The 26019-nt window shown below is 33.3% G+C and overlaps 2 protein-coding genes across 2 annotated transcripts; one reads left to right on the top strand and one right to left on the bottom strand.

The window, feature by feature from the left end:
* Positions 1-7827: 7827 nt before the first annotated feature.
* On the top strand, positions 7828-11348 carry TRIADDRAFT_56887 (uncharacterized protein; the record flags this gene model as incomplete). Its single annotated transcript, XM_002113047.1, has 2 exons — positions 7828-7941; positions 10929-11348. The coding sequence occupies 2 exons, from the start codon at positions 7828-7830 to the stop codon at positions 11346-11348; spliced, it is 534 nt and encodes a 177-aa protein (XP_002113083.1).
* A 4520-nt stretch (positions 11349-15868) lies between these two features.
* On the bottom strand, positions 15869-17261 carry TRIADDRAFT_25090 (uncharacterized protein; the record flags this gene model as incomplete). The annotated part of the gene is made up of 4 exons (XM_002112617.1): positions 15869-16342; positions 16489-16490; positions 16572-16736; positions 16916-17261. The coding sequence occupies 4 exons, from the start codon at positions 17259-17261 to the stop codon at positions 15869-15871; spliced, it is 987 nt and encodes a 328-aa protein (XP_002112653.1).
* Positions 17262-26019: the final 8758 nt, after the last annotated feature.

Genomic DNA, 26019 nt, shown 5'->3' with positions numbered 1-26019 from the left:
GAATTGATTTGGTAAATGTAAACACTAATAAAAATATCATGGATTGCTGTTATGAAAAGTAATTACCAGAGGAGTGATGCTTTTTAGCTCTTTATGTCATTCTTCTGAAATTTTTCTACCTTCTGAAAAGTTTAGCATGGGATTTTACTTTATACAAAGTTGACGTAAATGTTTAAGCTAGTGCCCGTAGAAGATTATAATTTATTGTAACAAGCATTGATCAATTTTAAATCTTCGATTGTAAGTGCTTTACTTTTATACGGTAATTTTCGGTAGTCATTAGTACATCTGTAAGCATTTAAATATCTTTACCATCAGAAGTAAGATCAAGATGCAAGCTCTATAGTATCCAGTTAACTTTGGCAATTCCTGTTGAAGCTAATCATATAAATTCTATAAGTCTACGTCAATCCAGGATTATTGCTAGAATTGTGAAATTTTTAGCATTCTTACCTACATACGGCGCTAAAAATGATTAGTAATTGAAAACTATATTAGTGTAGTTCGCGTAATGCAATCGTTGGCTTTGCATACATGGCCCGGTATGACGTTAGTACATGACTGACATGACCTTCTGCCTAATTGCTCCAGCTTTCTTGTAATATTCTATAGACTGATTATTCTGCACTGGGCGATCAATAAAATCAAATTAATTAACTAAAATATGTGAAATAGTTCGGCGTTTCAGGAAAACCGATATAATTATGTAGATATCATTGCATTCAGACAAATAATTAATTCAAAACATTGAAAATTTCTACTCAATTTCATCGTAAATATAACTAAATGAATATATAGCCTTTTAATGTAATCAAATACAGACGATAGATAGTGCAGCTGCAAAAGCTAAAGTGAAATTGTATTTTAGACGAACGTATATATGAAGTTTAATTGAAGGCTTACTGTAGCAATATATACAGTAAAAGTTTGCTGTAAATAGCTATAAATAGCTGATAACTGGGATAATACTCTAAGAACAGTTGAATTTGTGCACTAGTAAATATTTGTCTATATCTTATTGCACTTTCCAGCTGCTATCAACATTTCATTCTGAGAACTTTTCCGATAATTTCTACACATACTTTAAAAACAGCTCTTTTTACGTACTATAATCCTATCCATAATCGTAAGCCTAGTAAGGCAATAAGCCGAAGCATGCTTGGCTTGGAATGCCTACTGTCATGGTACCTCCTTTTTAATAGGACTAATGGACGCTATCTTGGTCATATTAGCATTGACTGGTTATTAATCGAACAGTTAATGAATGGCCTTAACCTTAAAAGACATCAACTTATCTCAGTTTAATCTATTGTTAAGAGCAACAATTATGTTGTTGCGGCAATCTTTGAGTGTCTTCATAAATGCATCACGCAAATATGAATAACTAGAAGAAAGGAAGTACTTTATTAATCATTGTACATTTCTACTTATACAGATGTTAGATGTAATCTGCAAGTGTACCTTAAAAAGCTTGCTTTCTACGGCCATTTAAAAAAATCTCAGTCGAAGTGTTTCAGGGGTTAGCGCTTATTTGGACAATATAAGCAGAATTTAGATAAATCAAGACTTATTAGTCATATTTTAGTCAAGATGAATTTATTTATCATGGCAGTTCCATTTATGTAAAGCTTCTCTATAAGGATAGTATCATATCCATTGTCTACATGTGAGCATTACAGTATACAAATAGAAGCCATGTCCGCTTCGGTTTTAAAATAAAAGGTAATTATATTCGTCATGTACCCGAATTCGGAAGTTAACTACAGCTTGAATCGTTTCTATATCGCTACGATGAAAAAGTTGACTTTATTAACTTAATAAATGATAAGTTCATTCGGAGTTAAATTGGATGTTATTAAAGGCTTTCGAGGGGAATTATACAGTTTTTGACGCATGAAATAAAGAATTAACATTGAGCTGAAAATAGATCATCATCTATAAGAATGTTCTATCTAGTATATGGATGTCCTAAAGTTAACAGTTTGACTAAATAGTACGGCCCTAGATATTATAATTAATACATTATTGCTAATACGTTATTGTCCTATGTTGATATTTATTCATAACTTATTATTCATGGATCTGATGTCTATATAATGTATATTAACTTACAGTATATATTGTCATGGAAATTATTGTGCATTTTATAAACTGGTGCGCCCTATAGCTCAAAGAAAATTTTAATTGCATATAGTCCCTGTTGAACCTCCATTATCATTAAGTCGCGTTACCTGTGGATTTCGACCTCCGACTTTGTATCCGATCAATTAATTCTGGAATCATTCAATCGTCAGTGCTTTTTCTAGGACTTATTTTATACTAGACTAGACAGTAGGGTAAGTATTTTGCTTTTATTAACAAATGAATAGATAGTTTGGAAAAATTGATTGCTACGACTTTATGGCACAAAAAACAATTGCTTACTTTTTCTCAGTATACTTAAAACAAATACAGCACTGCATGTTTAGGATAGAATATTTGTAACTTGATCTCTACGTAAATGAAAATAGGAAAAGTTTCGATATCCTTTGGTATGTCGTTTCTTTTTATTTGCAGTATAGTAATCGTAGCAGGATTGGTGCTTTATGAAATCTTTACCACTACTACCTATAGTTCTTTATCTCCGATAATTTAATGTCTTACTTTTAGCATTCGATCACTCCTTGATAGTACTAAATTTCTAATGCGATATAGTGCGAACTTAGAAATGAACCGTTTTAGCTAAACACAAATTCGTCAACTTTGTTCATCCTGTAACTGAAACAAAGTTGACGATGACTATAGGTAGTAAAATTAAGGTAAATCGCTCGGATCCATCTCTACGAAATAATATGTGATGATATTATAATGAGGTTACAATCATTCCATATTTAATACTGTCAAAAAAAACAGCAACTATTGTATTTTATTCCTCCAACTTTAATGATCCACTCCTTCTTTTAAGCCATGAAAGAAATGATTTTTCCGTTGATTTCAATACAGCAATAATGAATAATGGCTAATTTGTCAGCATTCCATCACTACTGCGTAATATCTTATGCGAATCGTTTTCATTATTAATTGATAGTTAGCTTCCAACAATAATTTGATAGCTCTAGTCAAAACATAAGGCGCCATGATTTAGCCTGCATGACTGACGAAGGACAGAAAGAAATGCAATATCACAGTTACGATTTCAAAATTAGACTAGTGTTTCAGCAAGAAGGCAAAAAAGGAGTATAGTTGTTATCCGCTGCTTATAGCATAGTTGTAAAGATAATCCTATAGCCCTAGGCATTACTATCATCATGTTGCTTATCGAACTGTACCAATTTTGTTTATCATATTTGACGTATGATATATTACCTCCTAGGGTTACTAATACCACCTCCATTCTTCCAGCAAAATAAGATCAATGTTTACCCCTCAGTAATACAATTTTCCACCCGCCTAGGTCGAGTTGTATTATAGCGGCATAAAATAAAGCCCTTCACTAATGATTATGATTCTATAACCTCTTCTTTTAGGAATATCAAATAGAGTAGTGCAACTACTCTCACCATAATCCGTTATTTTATATTATGAATAATGATGTTGCATTACTCTATCAATAGTTAAGACAGCGTTAATTTCACCTATTGATTAATTACCGTATTAACAAGCCAGTAAAAAAAATGGATGGATATGATTGTCCTATGAATTCATTATTTATTATGTTATTGATGTGTTCTAATTATGATACCCATTACTTTAGCACGTGGAATTGTGGAAGTCCTTTAGAAATTGTGAATAACCACTGTAGCGAAGTAAAACTTTGGAAATTTTCTATCCAGTGTATCACTTGTTCATATCAACCAGTTGACTAGGTTCTATTAATTTTGTAAAGCGGTCAAATTTAAGAACGATATCCAATTTTCGACTTGAGATTGCAGTTTACAATTTCCTTTACCCTACACTAAGTAGCTGTTTAAGCAAGCATTGAATTAGAAATTGCCATCATCTCGTAAATTAATTTGACATTTCATTATTTCCATTGGAGTCCACTCGTTCGTTATAGCCGACGAGTAGCTCTGTTTACTAAATAGTTGGAGAAAGCATGGACGTAACTTGTGCAAGAAATGATTACGGCCTATTTGAAGAATTGTATTTATGAATAATTCTTCATAGCTAAGAATTACCGTTAGTTGGAGAAATTGCAACTAAAATTTGTCTGTCAATTTTAATAGTAAAGTATTCCATTTCTGCATACGAATGGTTTGAGTATATGCATCTTAATCGCCATTCATTATCAATTCTGAAGAAATGAGATATCGATCCTAGCTGGGGTAGATACGAGTATCATGGCAATGATCCCTAGTGACAGTAACTGAGTATTCTATATCTCGCTTTTTACATACTTTAGCTGAAAAGTTGTCATGATTACTCACATCCACTGACTGCTGTGAGATCTAATTTGAACATTAATTATAATTAATGAATAGACCGTCCAATCGAATCATTGCATGCATACTCCAGCACTACTGCTAGTAATGATGATTCAGGATGTTAGTTATCGGCTTCGTCAATGCCGAATAATCTATTTACTTTCATTTCGTTTCTGTATAATTTTAAGCAGATTTGGATATCACGAATCATCGTTTCATAAGCGTATACCAATAAAGTATGGCCGATCATCAAGCAAAAGGTCCAAAAACGAACGGCGATACAGATCCTTATCAAGAAGAGGATGCTGACTTGTACGAAAATTATCAGCCTGATGATTTCGAAGACAAAGTTACAAAGTCCAGCTCGAGCGAGCATATTTTACCGGTAAGACAAAATTTTATCTTAGGAATCCGTCATGTTACGTAACTAGTTTTGTGTAGCTACACTAATTTATTGCTTATGGCCCAACACAGTTTTATATTCAGCTACTGCTAAGCTTAAAAGTGGCCATTTGTAGATGTGTCAGCGACGCATCATGATGATAAGCTGATCCATGCAATGTTCCACCAGTTGTCCAAATTAAGTATTCTAATTACAGCACAGCTTTATATTCAGCTGCTGCTATGCTTAAAAGTGGCAATTTGTAGATGTGTCAACGACGCATCATGATGATAAGCTGATCCATGCAATGTTCCACCAGTTGTCTAAATTAAGCATTCTAATTTCCTAACGTAAGAAAGTAGGCAATCTTCTTTTCTAGGCACAATCAATAATAATTAATTAATATACACGTCATGAATTACTGTCGACGAATGTATGCTGCAATCGACAAGCAAGTTATGTATGTACTCGTAGAAAATTTCGATTATGGTAATAATAGTATCGCACAACATAAAACAGTTGTTAAACAGCAGCAACGTTCCCTTTGCTGTCTTACCCCTTAAAAAGTAAACCTGGAGCTACTACTGCTACAGGATACTGTTGAAATGGATGGCATCTCTATCGCGATAACGATTGTATTCGCCAACTGACTGGATTTCGTACTTGGATGGTAAAAGTATCATTCTCCATTGGCATTGACCAAATTGTTCTTACTATAAATCATTAAAGTAATTCCTGTAGTAGATGATCAGCAGAGGTCAGATTAATACACTAACGGCATACCACCACCATACGCAAAATGAATGGATTCCTTGATATACAGTACGTATACTTTGTCATACTTTGTGATGCCACCTTAGTAGCTTTATGCCAATCGAGTAGTAAACAGTTTTAAAAGGTTGAAGAACTCTTCCGTATACCAAAATGAAACTATAGCTAACAGAACTACGGCTGCAATGGATGCAAAATCGATGTCAACATTGTTCTCCGCGGATAGTTGACAAAATCAATCCATAGTAGACAATCAGCTGAGAAATGCTACCTTACGCTAAATTACTGGCTCTCCATGATTGTGCTGCAAGACTTTCATAAGGGTAAAAATAAACTCTCCCTTCTATATCTAGTCAGGTGCAAGCGGTAAAGACCAGATGGTAAACGTACCTTTAACTGAGCCTCCAGAATCGCGTTTTGTTCATCGTATGCATAGGTCTACGATTGAGGTAAGAGCGCCTCTACTGTATTTTTACTTTGCTCTACGCAATAGGGTGAGAAAGGCTATCCTGATGGCATCGTCTAGCACTATCCCATGCTAACATTAATTGACTCTACGTATATTGTATCATTATCACTAGCGCTCGGTTTTAGAGTACCATCGATTAGTCAATAAAATCACGCATTGCTCTAGGATACATGATTACAAGTGTAAAATCTACATTACTATACGACTCGATGCTTGATGAATCCATGATCGGAAATACCGAGCAGCCTCCATTACTCGCCATTCTGCAGCACCGTCTGTCTATACAGTATATTCTCGTATACTGTTGTCCTCGTTCAGCTCCAAGCAAGAGAATAATAAAGTGAATGAGGATTGTTGCCTTTAAAATCATGGCTAGGTCGATGATCCCAGTGCAAATGCACACGACTGTCGATTCCTTTAGTAATCCAGAGTGAAATCGAGTGCCGCTTATGCTAGTTTTAAAACGTCGTTGTAGTAATGCAATCGTCCATCCCGCACAAAAATCAACAGTAAATCAGATTGCCATCAAAGCATACCCAAGTTGGGCGTTGTAAAAGCTAGCATCGATCTATTGACATAATTACCGTGGCAAACTGAGGCTCTTTTCAACATCAAGAGGAACAATACTAATCGACTATATACTCTGTAGAACATATAACATATACAATGGATTTTAGCGAGGTAAAGAGACACAACGAGTAGAAGCCCTCCGTCATGTCGTCGCCGATCCACTCGTTGCTATTGATTGCATAGAATATCCTTGCAAGCTTTATTATTTTTATTTTTATTATGCAAATAATGATTTCTTTAATTGATTGACATATTACCATCTCAATAAGATCCATGACCAATCATTTGAAGACTCTTTAAACAGTAGGAAGCATTTTGCTGTAACAATAGTGCTTGTATAGCCATTTAGAGGAATAATGGCATTGGCCAATGATGGAAAAAGAAGCGATTTTTTTATTTCTACTAATTAGGTCAAGCCGATATTGACCTCGATCATGATTGCGTGTAGAATATTGAATGGCATAAATCAATGCATTGCCTTTAGTCATGTACGCGTTACTTGAATTAGGCCAATAAAACTAGTAGGTTGGACAGTACAAGAATTATCAAAGAAAGGGTTAGTGTATTCTTTTTGAAAAGAGAGAAAAAATAAAAATGATATAGATTATGATGGCAAGGAAGAAAAAGTCCACTCCCACCTAGTGGTGTTCTTGTGTCTGCTAAGGGCGTTGATAGAATTTGCTATCCATATTACTCATGTCCTAAACTCTGTCCAACAAAACGTTATCCATATAAGCCACATAACGAGCATACCATTCCGGTAGAATAGAAGGCTTGGGGTACTCTACTGCTGTTTATAAATTCTCTGACCTCGGTCCTTTTTCTTGTCAGTTCCTTTTGTGCTACGACTTTGTCAGTTGCCACGCGACTTGATCAAGATAGAGCCATTTTTCTACATCTTCCAATCCATTTTTTTTCTCTTATTTCCTAAACGTTAGGTAACGATTAAACTAGCTTCTACATTGGTGTAGGAGAAATGTGTTCATGTTGATATCTATTGCATTCTTGACGTGAGTGAAGATTGGGGTTGTTTATTTTTTTTTTCCCCTCTCTCACTTGACGATAATAATGTTAATTTCGATTGATGTTTGTTAAAATCAATACATCAAAGGTATTTAAGCGATCTATTTGCTATTCAAGTCTATTGATTATTCTTCATTTTTTTTTCTCTCTCTCTCTCTTTTTGCCTTCTTTGTCTTGTCAATCGATTACAGAATCAAGGCACAAGCAAAATGTCTGACTCTGAAAAAGGCCATGCTCCAGAAACCTCTGATGAACCGGTCAACCTGAAATTCAATATGAATGTCTCTGATCGTGATCCTAATGGTATTAATGAACACTTGAAGGTAAAAAGATGCCATTTGAAGTTATTTTTTATTTCTTCTTTTTCCCCCTACTCCTTTACCCACCACGCCAAAAAAAAATGATCATGCAATCACAACTTGATGATTGCAAGATAATGTGCAATTGAACGCCTCCGCTTAGGCGTGGATTATCAACTTTAATGGATAGCCCAATAAATGGAGAAATTCATAATGAATTAATAAACGATAAAAAATCATTTCAGTCAGTCGTGCGCTAACTGAAATACATGAATCCAAGCGTAGTTGATTTTCCCTTTTGGTCTATCCGCTTGATGAAATATAGATATAGACTTGCTTACGCAACGATATGGTGGAAAAATCAACAGCATCGTTACAAAAGTTGATTTTGCCCATGATAGTAAAATCAGCAAATCCCCATTTTATGATAACGCTTTGTTACCGTTAATTATTCGACTACATTTGAACGCTTGCCTTGCCAATTTAAAAAAAAATGGACATTAATTGCTCTTACAGTAATCTGTTATTCCTATATAAAGTTCAATTCCTTCTCATTACGCATTTTTTTTTTTTGCTATACACACTGGCTTTAGCTTTCAATGTAAACTGAGGATTAAAGTTTGATTGTGAATTTTGATTTACTAGCCGACCAAAAACAGTTGGATCAGTAACTAAAAATTTTTCACGTACAGTATGTACCCGTGAATTTTTCTTTTTACTTATTGGAACTATTTTTTAAAATCAATCCTCCTCCTTTTCTAGTGAATCATTCCAACTCTATAAGGTTTGATCATGTTTACCCCCCCCCCCAAATTATGCTCGTATATTATTCCATCATCGCCAAAGACATAGATGACAACGATACTGAAGTAATCAAAGGGCGTAGGCTAAATGGATCTCCAATCCAAGTTAATAAGTAGAGGTGTTAACACATGTTTTAGACTGTTAAAATAATGCGCGCTATTAACGTGAAGGAATGTCCAATTTACTCCAGCACTAATTCCTACATATTTAGGGTAATTTTAGAGTAATCCGTTGTCAGGATCGACGACGATACGGCTGTCGAACTGTGATAGCTTGGGATTATTTTAAAAGCCTACAGACTACACAGTACAGTATGTTAGTTTATAATTACAATGTTCTTGTTGTTATTTTGAAGCATTAAGAGCAACCGCAACTATTTGTTAATTACTGGAAAATTGGTTACTAACACCTAAGCAAATATTTGCCTTCATTTTGTATCTGGATAGAGAATTGACAACTCCTAATTTGCCCTGCCTCTAGTTTCACTCACTTACTACCATCGGAAATGATTGAATTATGCAAGGGCGTTATCATTGCCCCTAATTCCTTGACTTTTGGCGATTGTCTACTTTCATTTAATAGAATAGTCACTTTTTGCGAAGCATTTTTTTGGTAAAATTCCCAATGGCCATGCTACTCCATAGATGTACAGTTTAGTAAATCGATTGGTAAAACGGTATTTAAATCGATCATGTCTTGACAAAAGCGATAGTACTGTAGTGTACAATAACTGAAAATGCTTTAATCGGATAACTTAAATAAATAAATTGATTGATTCGATGTACAGTGTAGAAAGCCTTCCATTATAGAATTGCAAGTTGTGCGGAAAGAGATGAGGGCGTTTAATGGCGTACTGTAAACTGCCGCTTCTACCGTAGAAAAAATAACGCTCAATTTGTCAAATCTGCTAATCCAGTAGTCCAGTGTAGTATTAATTAATAGTCATTACTCATTGGCAAACGCAAGTAGATCAATTATTAAATTAGTAGCATCAAATTGACTTGTTGACTCATAGATTACTTTGATAAAATCTATTTTAAGACGTTCTTTTCGTCAAAATAATAAAGGCTACCTAATCGATTAGTCTATTTCCTTCTAAATTATAACTTGTTAGTGTAGCAGCCATGTATTGCAATTTTGGGGATGGGGTTGTACCTTACGCTTTGCTAATCTCGACGGAAGCACTTACGGTGGTAGCATGGAGAATTTTATCCCCTACTGCTACAACATGGCTGTGTAGACATCTTTTTTTTCTCTTTTGATATTGTTATCAAAACCAACTTTAGTTATCACTTGTATTAGTATGACTTTTGGAAACTGCATACTGATACGACAGAACAAAATTGGTTGACGATAGTGAATTAGATTACAAGTAGAAAGTATTTTAATTCAAAGTTTTTCACGCTGAGGTATGTAGACGCAAAGACGATAGCCTTTAGTCTTTGCAATCCTTTCATGACCGAACTGATATAATGCAAGTTATTGACATGCCTTGATGTAGTTGAATAGTCGTTCTGTATGATATTATGATCGTTATTGATCGATGAGGATAATAGCGTAGACTGCCATTCTAACGACCAAATAACATTTTAGATGCAATGGTAGGGGGTAACAAAGAGTTTTCTGTAGTCTAGTGAATTTGGTTTTTGATTGGGATATTAGTTAACAGTATATTGATTGCTGATAGTACCCATATTTGACATGTTATGTCTTTTTTCGTAGGGGGGGGGGGGGAATCCATATCTGGCATGGCCAGTTGATTTCCTTTTAGTTTTACGTAGTTCAAATTTCGCCATGGTAGCAAGCCTGCTGCTAACGTAAACCACGACAATTGTAGCCGACAATGGCGAAATTTATTCCAGCGGGATGGAGCGTACTGAATGTACCACCAATTGTAGAATGAATTTGCGAATAGAGTAACAAGGCCTGGTTGACCTTTTACTTGAAGGAATAGCATCAAGTTCGTTACTGTTTGATTTTGTATTTGGATCGAATGGACTTGATGCTAGCCCATCAAGTATACAACTTTACTTTGAAAATGAATCATGATAGAATAATTGATTCTACATCGAGTGCAAATGCAATAATGACTATTGTCAGAGTCGGATATCCGTGCTGATCCTTATTCATTCATTTTAAAATTAAAATGGAAACGATGATGAAGTTTTATTGCTGTATAAGAAGGATGATTATCGATTGATTTTTAGGTATCTTTCTCGGAAGTCTTTGCCGAACCACATGGAAATTACTCGTTTGATGCTATCTGGAAATTGAGTTACACTATCTTTGAAGGCTCTAAACTATGGTGCTACAGAATTATCAGTGCCATCTTTGCTCTGCCTTGTGCACTCTTTTGCGGCTGTTACTTTGCTTGTGTTGTATTTGGTCAAATTTGGGCTTATACTCCATGTATTCGCGGTCTTAGTATTCTCTTTGGATGTATGTTCAAGATGATTACCTTATGTGTCCAAGTTTGTTGTAATCCAGTCAATGATTCTGTTGCGCGTATATTAAGCCGTATACGATTCTACCATGTCAATTCGGGCTCGCTACCTACGGTAAAACAAGATGTCAAAGATTTTGATGAAAATGTGGCTTTGACAACGGCCAGTTTAAAAGTTGTTTAGTTTGATTAGGCACAATTTCCATAGTGATAGACTTTCATCTGCTTCTACATTATGGAACGATGGCAATGCAAAAGTATGTTACGTTTCTATCACTGGATACAAGATGTGGATGATTGTTATATAGCATTTAATTGGGGTTTTTTTCTTATATTTATACCTAAAAATTTTAAAATATATATAGATATATATATATATTCTATATAAATTAAAAATAGAAAGTTATACCTTTCACTTAAAAGGATTGAATCAATGTTGATGATATGTTATTTTGTTATTTGTTAACTACGTGGTAGCATGTCGACGCGCTATTCTAGAGGTCGTTCTAATTAATTAATGATTTCTAAATTTTCGGTTTAATATATATATATATATATATATGTATGTATGAATAAATAAAGTTGACACTGTAATTCGATGCAAGAGATTATTGAAATCTTTTTTTTGCTACGTTGTTGCTGAAATTGTTGTATTGTCAAGTTACTGCTTATTGCCTTATGAATGATTGATTTGGTAATGGATTTTTGCTTGTGTTGTTTTTCTTTCTTTGTCGACAACGGATCCAAAAAGGACATCGACAACGCCATATTCTCTTAGCACGTGTAGTCAGTTAAAATGGCCTGCACCACTGTTTGCTATTCCTTGACTTAATTACCCTACATGTATTACTGCTCTTATATCTAATAAAAGGTCAAAATTACCTATTCTAATGAGATGGATGGCCCATGTTTTTTTTGGTGCTTGCTTACCACGCAGCATTCAATCAAGTAGTAGTATCTCGATCAATCACGGTAGTGTTAAGTAGAGAGCACGATAAAGCAATCATTTTCTATCACTTAAATATTAAATTAGGCTAGATTAAGTAAAAGTGAACATCATTTTGGTTATGCTTGTTCATAACGCTGCTATCAGCATCACTATTATAATGCAAGACATGATAATCTTTCGAAGATATAGCACGATATAAGCCTAATAAGCTATACTGCCATCTTTGCCGTTCTATTGCAAAACTGAAGTAAAATTTCAATGTCAGCTGTTTGCAATAGTGGTGTGATAAATATGAGCAAAGCTGTTTCATAATCAGACATAATTCACGAAGAATAAAACTTTTATTTGACTCTTGCTTAAACTCTCCATTGGTAATGAATGATGCAATCAGCCTGTCCCACTGTACACCATATTGAAGGGCATAGAAACGAAACTTTGACTGAAGAATTTTTTTTTCAATTTTAAACCAACACTATTGTTAATCGACGTCATTTACTTCTGTTCCATCCAGTTCAACTGACATAGCTTTGACATATGCTTTTAAACCAAATTTAATATAGTCAATTATCCCAAGTCTCAAAATGTTGGTGGACATGGACCCAAGATGAAATGAATCATCTTATGATCTCATCGTCCTGTTGTACTTTTGAATCAAGTTATAGTAGATTATGCCAAATTGAAATGTTTTTGTGGGACATGGATCCACTACAAATAGCTCATCGCACTGTCCTTCTGGTGCTTTTAAATTAAATTATAGTAGATTATGCAAAGTTTAAAAGTATTCGGGGACAGGGATCCAAGATGAATTGGCTCATCTCACTGTCCTCCTTGTACTATTAAATTAAATTATAGTAGATTTAGCTGAGTTTGAAAATATTCGTAGACAGCGATTCTATATAAATTGGCTTATCGCACTGTCCTTCTTGTACTTTCTTGTACTTTTAAATTCAATAACGAGTATAGTAGATTACGCTGAGTTCGAATACATTCGTGGACAGCGATCCTATATGAATTGGCTTATCCCACTGTCCTTCTTGTACTTTTAAATTAAATTATAGTAGATTACGCTGAGTTTGAAAATATTTGTGGACAGCAATCCAAGATGAATTGGTTCATCGCATTGTCCTTCTTTGTACTTTTAAATTAAATTATAGTAGATTACGCTAAGTTTGAAAATAGTCGTGGACAAGTATTCAAGATGAATTGGCTCATCGCATTGTCTTTCTTGTACTTTTAAATTTAATGACGAGTATAGTAGATTACGCTGAGCTTGAAAATATTCGTGGACAGGTATCCAAGATGAATTGGCTCATCCCATTATCCTTCTTGTACTTTTAAATTAAATTATAGTAGATTACGCTAAGTTTAAAATATTCGTGGACAGTAATCCAAGATGAATTGGCTCATCTCACTGTCCTTCTTGACTGTTAAATTAAATTATAGTAGATTATTCTAAGTTTAAACTAGGACGACTTGACGCGGACAATTTACCGCTGTATAATGTAGTAGTAAAGGATGGATACAATATCAATCTAGATTTGATATTATTAGGATGAATTAAATACTTTGCAGCGTTCAATCCTATACACCGCAAAATTAATCGAATGTAGTAAAGTATCTGTTTTGATATGACGACGGTGGATTAAATATTTTACAGCGTTCAATCCTATACAGCCTAAAATTGATTTAATGCAGTAAATTGTCTACGGTAAATTATCCGGTTTGGAGATGGAATGGCTCATCTCACTGTCCTATTTGTACCAAGCGGACTATAAGCCATTCTTGAGATTAAATAGGTGCATAATAATAATCACTAATGGTCAAAGATCATCCATGTTGCATAAATGAGGAACCTTAAACGTAATAGCAGACAAACCTGTTAGCCTATATTTATATTCTATCCCACGATCAAAACAACAACTGACACTATTAGTTCTTGCATTAGCATGCATTGCCCAGCAAAATTTGAAGTCCGCAAAAATCATTTTAATTTAGGCCTTCGTTTATTGGGTGGGAAACATCGTAAAATTGACTATCACTTTATCTTTCCGTGTCTAGTATCGTAACTATTCTTATTTATTTCTAGCAGCTTAGAGAAGCATCCATATTGAATATTAGCAAGTCCAAAGCATTCATGACAATGAAAAAGGAAGTAGACTGCTGTGATTTACTTGAATCAAACGCGCCGTATTCAAGACGATACAGAAGTGATCGTCCATGGTCGAAATATAGTCTCGACATACGTGAACTAAAAGCATGCGAAAGAACTATGCTCCCATCAAACTTGCCGTATTCATTACTACAGAGGAGTGATCGTCCATAGTCGAATATACAGTCTCTACATACGTATACTTCAATCACACGAAAGAAATACTGGGAAATCCCGAAAGTTATTCGTTGTGGACGTAAGTAGATTTTAAATTAATAACGGCGTATAAAGATTTTTGAAAGATTTTACTATACATATTGCCAAGTATTATGTCAAGAAGAAAGGACGCAGGGGAAGATCAAAGCAGAGCTTTTCATGGTAGCCCACTTCCCGCTGGCTATGTCTATCATCAATCTATCAATCAATAACCTTACAAGGTGCCATCTTATAAATGACCGAACAAACTCCAATATTTGCATCATTACTAGCAGCTTAAGCGGTCTTTTAAAACATTTCATTAACCCCCATAAAACATATTAATCCGTCGTAGAAATACACATACAGTATGGATGTTGATATCTCTGCAATAAGCTCACTGACTACTTTATTAATAAGCATAGAATGATTCAATGAAAAATTGTTCTTGATGACAAATCACGAATCTACACGAGCATATACCTTATACGAGTATATTCATTTCGACGCGAAAATAATAGCGTTATTTTAACAAATTCAACATCTTCTAGCCAGTTTAATAGTATCGAATGAGCAGAGTGAAACCATAATTCCATTTCAATAGACAGGTGATAATGACTGTTTGCCTCTCTGTCTTTTGCAATAGACTACTTTGCAATTTTTGGAATTAGAGCTTCAATATGGTCACTTATGGCAGACTACAGAGGAGTAATCAGTAGACCATATTCTATTTTTAATTCAATAAATCATTTCTAATTTTAAGTTGAACGTCATCAGTAATAATATTATCCAAATTCAACATTCAACATTCAATTGGTATATGACATAATTCAATGATTCAATCTGTTATAATATGTTTAGCTATAGGTATAATAAAATGCGATTGAAGAGAAAGCAATTTGATGGTTCTAGATAGGTTCCATTTTACCGCCTACGATATATACGCGTTACTGTCTTTGTCATCTTTAAAGAAAATCGATCAAATCCTGGTAAATTTGCATCTTTCACCAAATTTATCATGCCCGAAAGGTATAAGGATTGGTTCTCTTCTCTCTTTTCAATATTAAATTGGCATAGATGTGCAATACAATTCACTCATTAATGACATAGTTTATTACAAAGTGCTTCGCTCTAGGTATAATAAAATGCGACTGAGGAGGAAGTAGTTTAATCGTTTCTAGATAGGATCCAGTTTACCGTCTACGATATACGGTAACCTGTCTTTGTCATCATCAAATAGGATTGATCAGCGCCTAGTAAATTTACCAATTTATCATGGCTGAAAGATACCATGATTGATTCTCGTCTATCTTTTCTTGTATCCAATTGTCATTCCAAATTGCCAATAGGTGTGTAATCGACTTCCTCCTCTTATTACTCTTGTATTCCAATTCAAATAGACTATAGACGACTACGCTTGTACAGATTCTCCTTCTTCTAAAGTCAGGTAACTATCGGTAGATTCACGATAATATTCCAAACGCAATTTAACTTTATCAAATGATGGTCGATTACGATAATCTTCCGACCAACAATCTGAAATAATTTGATAGATTTCATTTGGACAATTTTGCGGCTTTTCCATCCTATAGCCATTTCGTACTTTTTCCGTTGTTTCGGCAGCCGTCATGCCGGGATATGGAAATGAGCCTAACGTAAAAATTTCCCATACAACGACACCAAATGACCAAACATCACTTTTAGTGGTCCAAATATCATCAAAAATAGATTCTAACGCCATCCATTTAACCGGTAGACGACTTCTACTCGATCTAGTGTATAGATTAGATTCATAAACATCGCGAGCCAAGCCAAAATCTGAAATCTTACAGTTATAGTCTTCATCCAAGAGGACATTACGAGCAGCTAAATCTCGATGAATTAACTGTATTGATAAATGATAAACAAGAAATTAATGATATTAAAAATGCAACCCTGTTTTTAGCACTGTCACTCTGAAAAATTCCAATAATGAATTCAATCTCATGACCAAATTAGTCTATTGACGTCAAAACATAACTCAGAAATGACAACTTATAAATAATATCCTATCATGATGATCAAAAGCACAAGCATTGAGATCCACCCATGAAAATGTAATCAATCACTGAAACTTGCCTTCATCTGTTCTAAATAAGTCATTCCATTAGATATTTGCCAAGCAATTTCTGTTAATCGTTCCAATGTTAAATTACCAAAGTCTCCATCACCTCGGTTGGATCTTAAATACTTTAATAAATCTCCATGGCATGCAAATTCGACAATGATTAGCAATGGTGCTGGCCATCGTATTATTACAAAATTGAAAGTAATTCAATTAGATGAAATTGACGTAATATTCCGGTAGCTTAGAAATTGAATTACTTACAACAAATAATCCACTATTCAAACAAAAAGAAATAGTTTATTCTTTCTAGGTTGGAGTACTAAAATGGATTGCAGTAGAACAAATTCTTACCTTCATAGGTGCAGCAACCAAGTAGCGAAATAATATTCTGATGCTTATCTAAGCTTTTCAACATGTCTAATTCAGCTAATAAGCTCCTTCTCTCAATATCTAATGCATCTGATTTTAACATTTTAACCGCAACTACGGTTGTTCCAACATGATCTTGAATATCAATCGCTTCACCTTGAACCACTTGTCCATAAGCACCGTGTCCTAACTCATCACCTAAAGTTAATTTAGACTTTGGATATTCCCACTTATCGTGTGATTTCGCTTCAATGTATTCATTTGATTTTACTTCTGCAATATTTAAATTTTGTTGTGAGGTTACTCCGCTGCTGACTAATGTTAACATCGATTCCTTAATGGTAGGAGAGGGTGATTTATCCCTATTTTTCAAGTCTTTTCGCCGTTTTCTCCTCCAATAAATAACTATTGCAGCAATGACAACAACAAAAATTGTAACTCCTACTCCACTAAAAACTGCTCCACTCCTACTTCCCTGTGAAACTAAACCAAAAAGGATATCCATCAATTAACTGCCGTTCTACTTTTTTCTCTTTTAAGCTAAATATAACTCAAGCGATTCGTTCTGCTCATAATATAGCTACTCATTTAATAATTCTATACCTATAGCATATCCCTAACTTGGAATGAATTCAATTAATCAACAATTTTAAAAATCAAACCATTAAGTACCATATCAACTCAAATTGTCCCGCATACTATCTTAATAAACAGCCACAATAAATCGACACAAATAACAACCCTTTGACATGGTATGAATTAGATTAACCAGGAAATTTTTAAAAATCAAACGATTAAGTATCAACTAAAATTGTCCTACATATTGTCTTAATAAGTAACCAAAGTTTAATCCTAAAAATCTAATGCTAACCTGGTGTTGATGAATATGATACTGTCGACTGTGAATCAACATAATCATATCTGTAAATATTAGATCCATAACCACTAATATTCCGAACATCGAAAGGAAAAACTTGTAGGTCGTAAATTCCATTTCCTTCATCAAAAGCTGCCCATCTGACGAAAAGGTGTGTTTCTGTTGTTTCTCTCATTTGGAGCTTTAAACTATCAAACTTCTTGATATAGAGCTAAATGATGAGAAATAATCATGCGTGCAGAAAACAAAGCTAATGAAATTAAAACGAAGCAACCAGCATTTTTTTTACTAATTATTACGCTAAGATGAGCAATAATAACATGGCGAAATTACCTTAAAATGTAGTATTTTATGCTTGAAAATTGAGCGATTTTATAGAACGTAATTAGCTTACTAGAACATTTCAATACTCATAGATCTATTATATTTGATAGATCTATGATTCAGTAATACTTACTACATATCCAGCAAGATTAAAATTGATTTTGGCAGCTGAAATTCCTTTCCAACCAACATTTAACCCCAATTCTGATCCATTAACCATAAGATTTGTTGGTGTTAATAAAGAGTCTGTAATTCAATAACAAGAAAAACGGTACATCAAAACCTGAGCAGCATTGTTAACCTTTAGCAAATTATAAAAAATATAAGCAGTTGCAAACTATTCATACGGTAGTAATAGTAATCTTATATCAGTATGTTCTCTCACTAAAGCTGCACTTGATTATTTTCACGGTTGAATTAACGTCAAATCCTTCGAGCAAGTTACGAGTGCCAACTTTGATTTGATAACTGGTGTTAAAAATGGCATTCTTTAATATATGCGATGAGATCTTTATAATATCTTTACGATCGTAAGAAATCTGCTTGACTTTCTTGATATAGATTGTATAGCTGAAGTTATTGCTATTTTTCCATATCGCTAAAGGCTACATCATCATAGCATTAGAAAGGAGATATTAAAATTTTTAACAGGAACAATTGACATCATTTATTTCGAAAACGTTATTATGCAATTAGATACTTACAGCCCAACTAATCAAAATTCGAAAGTTTTTTAAGCAAAAGACGGTAACATTTTCGATCACTTTGATTGGTATTAAACAATAGAAAAAAATAACCATGATAAGTTTTATACAGTCATTATAATGTTATCATTCGATTATCTAACGATTTTCGCGTTTAGTAAATAGTAAAATTATATGGTGATTCTGCGAAAATTTGCGTTTGCTCAATAATCATGTTACTATGTAGAAGTAGTGATATAAATATCAATAACGATATCGTACGGTTAGTCAAAGCAATTAGAACTAATACAATACTCTAGGATGATATGAAATATTTCATCATAAGATATCGGCAATGATGTATCGGTAACGATAAGGTTAATGCTCTGATAGTTTCTAGTAACTAGAATTATGAAAGATATATACTAGAACTTTTGTGCAAAAATGTTACATACCTGACAGATATATTAATCTGTATCAACGCAGAGAAGAGATCAGTATAAATAAGCTGTCAATTGCGAAGGTATCGTAATGCTTACCAATTTTTTGTCGGTTCTCGAGTTGAAAGGATTTCGATGGTATTCCTCGTCCGATGTTGCTTATGGCAACAATATGGCATGTTCGATTGCTATTAGGAACAAGGATTAAAGTTTTTTCGAAGATAAATGGCTTGCAGAACCCATTAGCAGCTAGAGTGTACGAGCTATTAGCCTTTTGTTTGCAATAAATTCCAAAACCTATCGGTATAGTGTTATTCCACAACTCATAATTAAAGTTCCACCAAATTTCTGCTGAAATAAGAACCGTACGGTACTCGGACTTCTTAATTTGCACGTTATAAGGAGACTGCGGTATACCTGCAAGAGTTCGTAATAGTTAGACAAAAATAAAATTGATAAAGAGATTGGTGACAAGAAACGCCGCGTAATAATTACAAATTGCTATTAATAGCTAACTAGCTAGGAAGAGGCTCCAACTCTATCTATTCTACAAAAGGTAGGATAAATAGTAAATTCTCAAATTGTCGGTAGATGGGAAGGCATTAGGCACTGTACAAAGCTGCTAAATAGTCTTGCGGGTACTTAATTTGTTTTCTCATCACTATACGCGTATACTACAGAGTTGTTGATACATTAGTGTATTTGCAAATCTTCACCGTGAAGGCATAAGCAACAATATCAATAATAGTCCTAATATATTGTTACTAATCGATTATGTTCATTAAATATTAGCGCTAGCAAGATAGTAGAAACCTTATCGATGCATATACATTTACATAAGACCAACTACGAGTAAATATTAATAAATAATGCGTCATATTAATAAGTAGTTAACTATTCAATACCTGATATAGTAATAAATCCAGCTACGGTGGTTTTAAATGTCTTGATTGGAGTTCCAGCAGTATATTCGACAACACACTCAATCCTACCAGTATCTTGTGGTTCTGAATTTTTATAATGCAATGTGTTAATACCAGAATTATTGTTATAAAATACTTGTGTAGCTTGAAGGCGAGGTCCTTCATCAAATCTTTTTCCTTTAACATTCCAATACGTAGACAAAGTTTCGTTTATTTCCCCATCGAATGTAAATTTACAATAAATATCGAATGAATCTGATTCTTTGCGGATGTCTGATATAAATTTGCTTTCAATTTTTGTTTTATCTACAAGAGAAAAGTAGCAAAATAGTAATGATTTTAGCCATAGTTGAGCTATTACATACAGTAGTTGTTTTTTGTTTTAGAAACAAATAGCTTATGAAATACTATATAAATCAAAGATAGACAAGACCTCTTGCCTATCTTACTAAAACGGCTTGATATCTTATACAATACTGTTTCAGCTAAGTCGACAATGTAATAAATTTACGTTTATAAAATTGCAAAATAGACTCAGTACTAAGTTGAAACTAATATGAAATACTAATTAAAGGTAGCATAAAGAATCAATCTGAATAATTCATCATTAACGATAAATAATTATACGAATACAAGCGTCTTAGACGGTTTATAAAGCATACATCGTAGGTTATAAAATGCATGATTAAAGTTATTACCTTAAGTAATCAGTAAGGTAAATTGGTAAAAGTATGCTTCTAATGACTTATAATTCATATAAAAATAGATATATAAATGACGCACATGAATTTATTATAGAATTTACATATTTAAGGATTTAATTTAGAATTTTACTGGCCAGAAACGATAAAAAATTCAATAAAATATGTCCGTATAGAAAGATTATTGTTACTTGCGTAATCAACTCTTAATTTGAATTACTTACTATAGACACGAATCATGGTAGTATTAGAACTACTAATTGTAAAGTTATTGGAGTTTTCCGTAGACGCTATCTTGCAAGAATAGAATCCCTCATCGTTTTTTGTAACATTAATAATCAGTAGTGTACCATTAAAAAAAGTTTGATAATGTAGACTGATTACATTAATTCGTTTTTCGTTATAATAATATTCAAGCAGCGGCCGGGGTGAACCAACAAAAAGGCAATGAAACATCGCATTGCTTCCTACTTCTGTCGCAATGACTTTTGGAGGACTTCTAATAAGCGAACTTGCAACATCTGAAAAGCAATCAGCGTCATTAAAACATTATTATATAGAATAACTAATATTTTTAATCTTAGTATTTAAAATAAGGATTTCATGCGCGCATGATATTAAATACCGTATAATACATCTATGCAAATTTAATAAAGGTAGCGAGAAAATTCGCTGTCCAAATGAAAGTAAGCTTACTATGTATTGTTACAAAAGTTGCAGCAGATAAACTTCCCGGATAATCAGATATTCGACAGTCAACATTCGTCTCTCTCAGCGAATTAGAAGTACCTGCGCTGATATTGAAGGTAATTTGCTCATTTTTAATGTCACAAATCGCTCCGCGAGAACAAAGGTCCTCATCAAGAGCATCTGAATTTCTAGACCAGATAATGGTTGGATTTCCCGATTTACCACCGGTATAGGGACAGCTGAATACATGCTCATTTACTAATGGAGAAACAGAAACTTCTGAACTGGGTGGTCGAATCCAGCGGAGATTTTCTAAGCATGAGGAAATTAAAATCAGAGATTGTAATCGCTATTCATAAATGTGAATAATTCCTCAAATTTACAGTGTACTGCTTAGTAATAAAGAATTTGTCAAGTTAATTGAAGCTTTAGTAAATTAGCTCAACCAAATATTTAGTCACCTTACCTCTAGCTTTGATGTAAAAATGTCCGCTAGCAAAACTATGAGAATTAGAAGCATAGCATACAAAATGGTGATCATCTAAGGTCACTTTACTAATTGTTAAATATTGTTTGTCTGCAGTTTCCCGGACACGTGGCTTAAGAGATCTGACTGGTAAGCAGGAATGAGATAATTTAGGGTAGTGGCACCAATCAAGCTTTGGTGCTGGGCTATAAATACAAATATTCCATAAAAGTAGAATTTTAATGTAGGCTAGGAAGAATGATGAAGATAGTAATGACTAATCCTTGTAGGAGCTCGGAATAAAAGCATGATTATAATCGTTTTATACCATCATGAATTGTCATAAATAAACTAATATTAGCAGTCATTGACGATTGCTTTTACATAAATATTTTGTAGTACTTGATAGTTATGACCGAGAAATTAAATATAGTAGAACATATACAAAATTGGAAATTTATTACTTAGCTCATAATCTAAATTAAATATTCTTTAGTTGACCTCAATAAAGAATGCTTACAAAATTTGAAAATAGATTCTAGATCTTACGAACTAAAAGGAATAGATAAAAAATAAACGAGACGTGCTTATAAAGGTTGAAACTCAAATAAAATTACAATCAGCATTTTGATGTTGGTTAGCATCATTAACTGACCTAAACGATAACGGACAACTTAATAAATGTGATACTAGCAGCCATAAGCAATAGCTACTTATAAAAATAAAGCCGTACTTGATTGTTATAGCTGAGAAATTAAATGTGACTAATTTAAACTTTAGATTTTCCTTAATAAGCACGTGATCTAAACTGAATATTCTATAGTCGACTTCATTCAAGAATACTACGAAAATCGTAAAAACTAGAATCTAGTTCTGAGATAAATAAGAATTTCTACCAAATAGACAAAATGCTAATGTCCTAAAAACTGAAATTAAACTAATAAATGATCATCACCATGATGATGATGATTAATATAAGCTATTGATTTAAAAAGCAATTTTGATAACTTGAGAACGTTGACATTAATTATTAGCAGTTATTAACTGTAAAATTCCTACAATATCGTACTTGAATGCCATGACTTAGAAATTTAACGTTATATGAATAAGTTTGGTATTAAATAGTTTTAAGTAGCTTACTATCCAAATGAAATATCTTATGATGAAATCAGAGAGAAAAAATATGACTTACCTGCCAGTTGCAATGCATTCTAAGGTAACGGCAGAGTTTATAAGCGCTTTTATAGTTTTATTTCTAACCATCATGCGAACACTGACTTCTATTTCGGATAATTAAATTTAGTGGATGATATGGTTAGAGATTATATTTACGTTAATATGATAAAATTTAATCTCTGTACAACATAGTTACAAAAAGAAGACCAAGAGAAAAAGATTGAAACTATTTAAGAGTATAAGCACGGAATTATGAATTCGTTTAAAATACATACTGCAATCTTTCCGGCAACCATCTGCAATTGAAAAAAACAAAGGTAATCAATCTTAGATAGATACAATTTAAATCAATTTTAATCAACTCCAACATCCTAGATTAGAATTTATTGCAGCTTTATGCACTTTGATATCTCCTTATAAAGCTATCAAAAGTTCGATTAAAATCTAATAGCTCATTCGATATTCTCCGTTAAGCGTCTATCACAGCCATACTTCCATTTCTATTTCTATATCTGAAATGCTATTTCTTACATTATTCATGCAATTCCACACCATTGAACTTACCCGGATCCTTAACAGTGAGTTTGAAAATATCGCCCTCTATGGTATGATTTCGACGATATCCTTCTATCTTTAGAATAGGTTTATAGCGTCTGCTATCATTTTTTATTAAATAAGCGAAGACCAGTTGCCCAGTGGATGTTACAAAAACTCGATTTGTAGTCTTAATTCGATTAAAATTATCTTGGGTTTGTTCATTCAAAGGTGCAGATTCCCATTCAAACTTATATTTAGCGTGTAGAGGTAATTCTAATATATCACCGCGTTCTATTGTTAACGAATTATAAGTACGCTTGATTTGGCTTTTTGGATTCCCTTTTAACGTAACTTGTCCTTTAAAATTAATAAATATCCGAAAATAAGATTACAGTTGAATATGATTTATGAAAGAGTCAAATTAATTTTCATCACTTTCAAATTAATCTCCTCTGATAGCACTATACCTATCAGACTACTTTTTACCGCTATCTATTAATAAATAGAGATCCCTTAGATAGGTAAATACCATCATTATATCGTAGACATTTTATTCTTTGATTGTGATAGACAGAACTAACTGAATAGTCGACTACAAGGTTCAAAATGAAATATTGCATACGATATATTACTAAGCTCGGTCATAGAAATATTCAAATAGTGTCAAATTGATTTCTATTGCTTTGGAAGCCATCTACTCTGATAGGATATTATCTACTAGCCGCTTTAGACTGCTATCAAATCATAAATAAAGATCTTATAAAAAGACAAATACCATCATTATTGCGTAGATACTTTATATTCGTTAACTGTGATACGCAGAACTAATTGAATAGTTGGCCAGTGGGTAAAAAATGAAATAATACAAAGGATGTAATACTTACTCAGGTTATAAATGAGTCCTGACTCTGAATTTAGTTTCATAGTATTGTTGTAGTTATAAGCAACGCAATAGAATTCATAGCTTCATGCAAAATATTGTACTTGTATTCGAGAAAGTAACGGTTAATGCCGTTTCTGTCATAGAGGTTGTATTAGGATAAAAAAAGTTGGTTATGGAAAATGTTTTCCTTCCAGTCTTGATATGTGGATCAATCCGTTCCAGACCATCATACCAATCGATTATCCAATAATAGTGACGTAAATCGGTTTGTAATTTACACGAAAAGTTAACATGAGGCACGTTTCCAGCTAAATAATAACTTTTTGGGTTTTCAGAAAAATAAGTTAAACCTAAATGATAGCATATTTACGACAACTTTAGTGAAGCATTTGTCACTATTCGGCTACGATTTTAGTTTTTACCGATGTAGAAATTATTGTCATGCAATGGAAGCGAAATTTTATACGTATGACTAATTATAACACTTGTTCAATTCTAACTTAAAATTATTGCATGTAGATATAACATCGATCTGTTGAATTTCTTGTTAACTTACCATATGTGATTGAAATTATAGACAGGAAAAAGATTGTCATGAAATTGAAACTAGACGACGTCATGGTTCTTGTAACGTTCTATCCCTAAAATAGAAAATGAATGATTGAGACGAATTTAGATAGCCCTTTCTCCTCTCTTGGACTTGAAGTGTTTAAAGTCATTCGAGTTGTTTTCATGGTAAATAGTTAAAACTATTCTCAATTACTGAACTATTTTAGCTGCGATTTTCCTATTCAGATGATGCCGATGAAGCAATCTTTTCAATTAGCAATAGTATATAGCTGAGTAAATGAGTTTATTAACTGATATAAAAATTTTACGTCTAAAGCAGTTCTTTCTTAATTAATCGTACCGAAATGAAATTTAGCGACAGGCAAATATCTTGGACTCTAACTCTTTCTACTTTTAGGCTACTTATGATTTGCTTGGGCAGTAATGCTTATTAATTTTTTTAAATCTAAAACATGCTGATTACGAAATTGAATTTCTACCGTAAAAATAAGTATTCAAACTGGTAATGAGCAAATAAAAAAAAATTGACCAGGTGTTCAATCAATGAAAATAAGTTCTGCTACACTAATGATCTTGACTTTATTGTTGTTCGAAATTAGAAAGCAATAGAAATAAACTCGCTTTAATTAATGCATACAAGCAAGAAAAATAATACTTTATAAATTTGGTGTAAGAAATATTTTCGTTGTACCAAACTATGATTAAGGAAGCTAAATTTACTTCTTCAGCGCTCCTAAAACCAATCATCATAAAAGATTTTGTACCTCAAGAAGGGGAAAAATAGCTATAAAATAGGTTGCCCCTCTACTTCTATTT

The sequence above is a fragment of the Trichoplax adhaerens genome, genomic scaffold, assembly GCF_000150275.1.
Source record: "Trichoplax adhaerens TRIADscaffold_5 genomic scaffold, whole genome shotgun sequence".
Classification (NCBI taxonomy): Eukaryota; Metazoa; Placozoa; class Uniplacotomia; order Trichoplacea; family Trichoplacidae; genus Trichoplax; species Trichoplax adhaerens.
The sequence above is the reverse complement of the archived record's forward strand: the minus strand, read 5'-3'. Positions and strand labels throughout refer to the sequence as shown.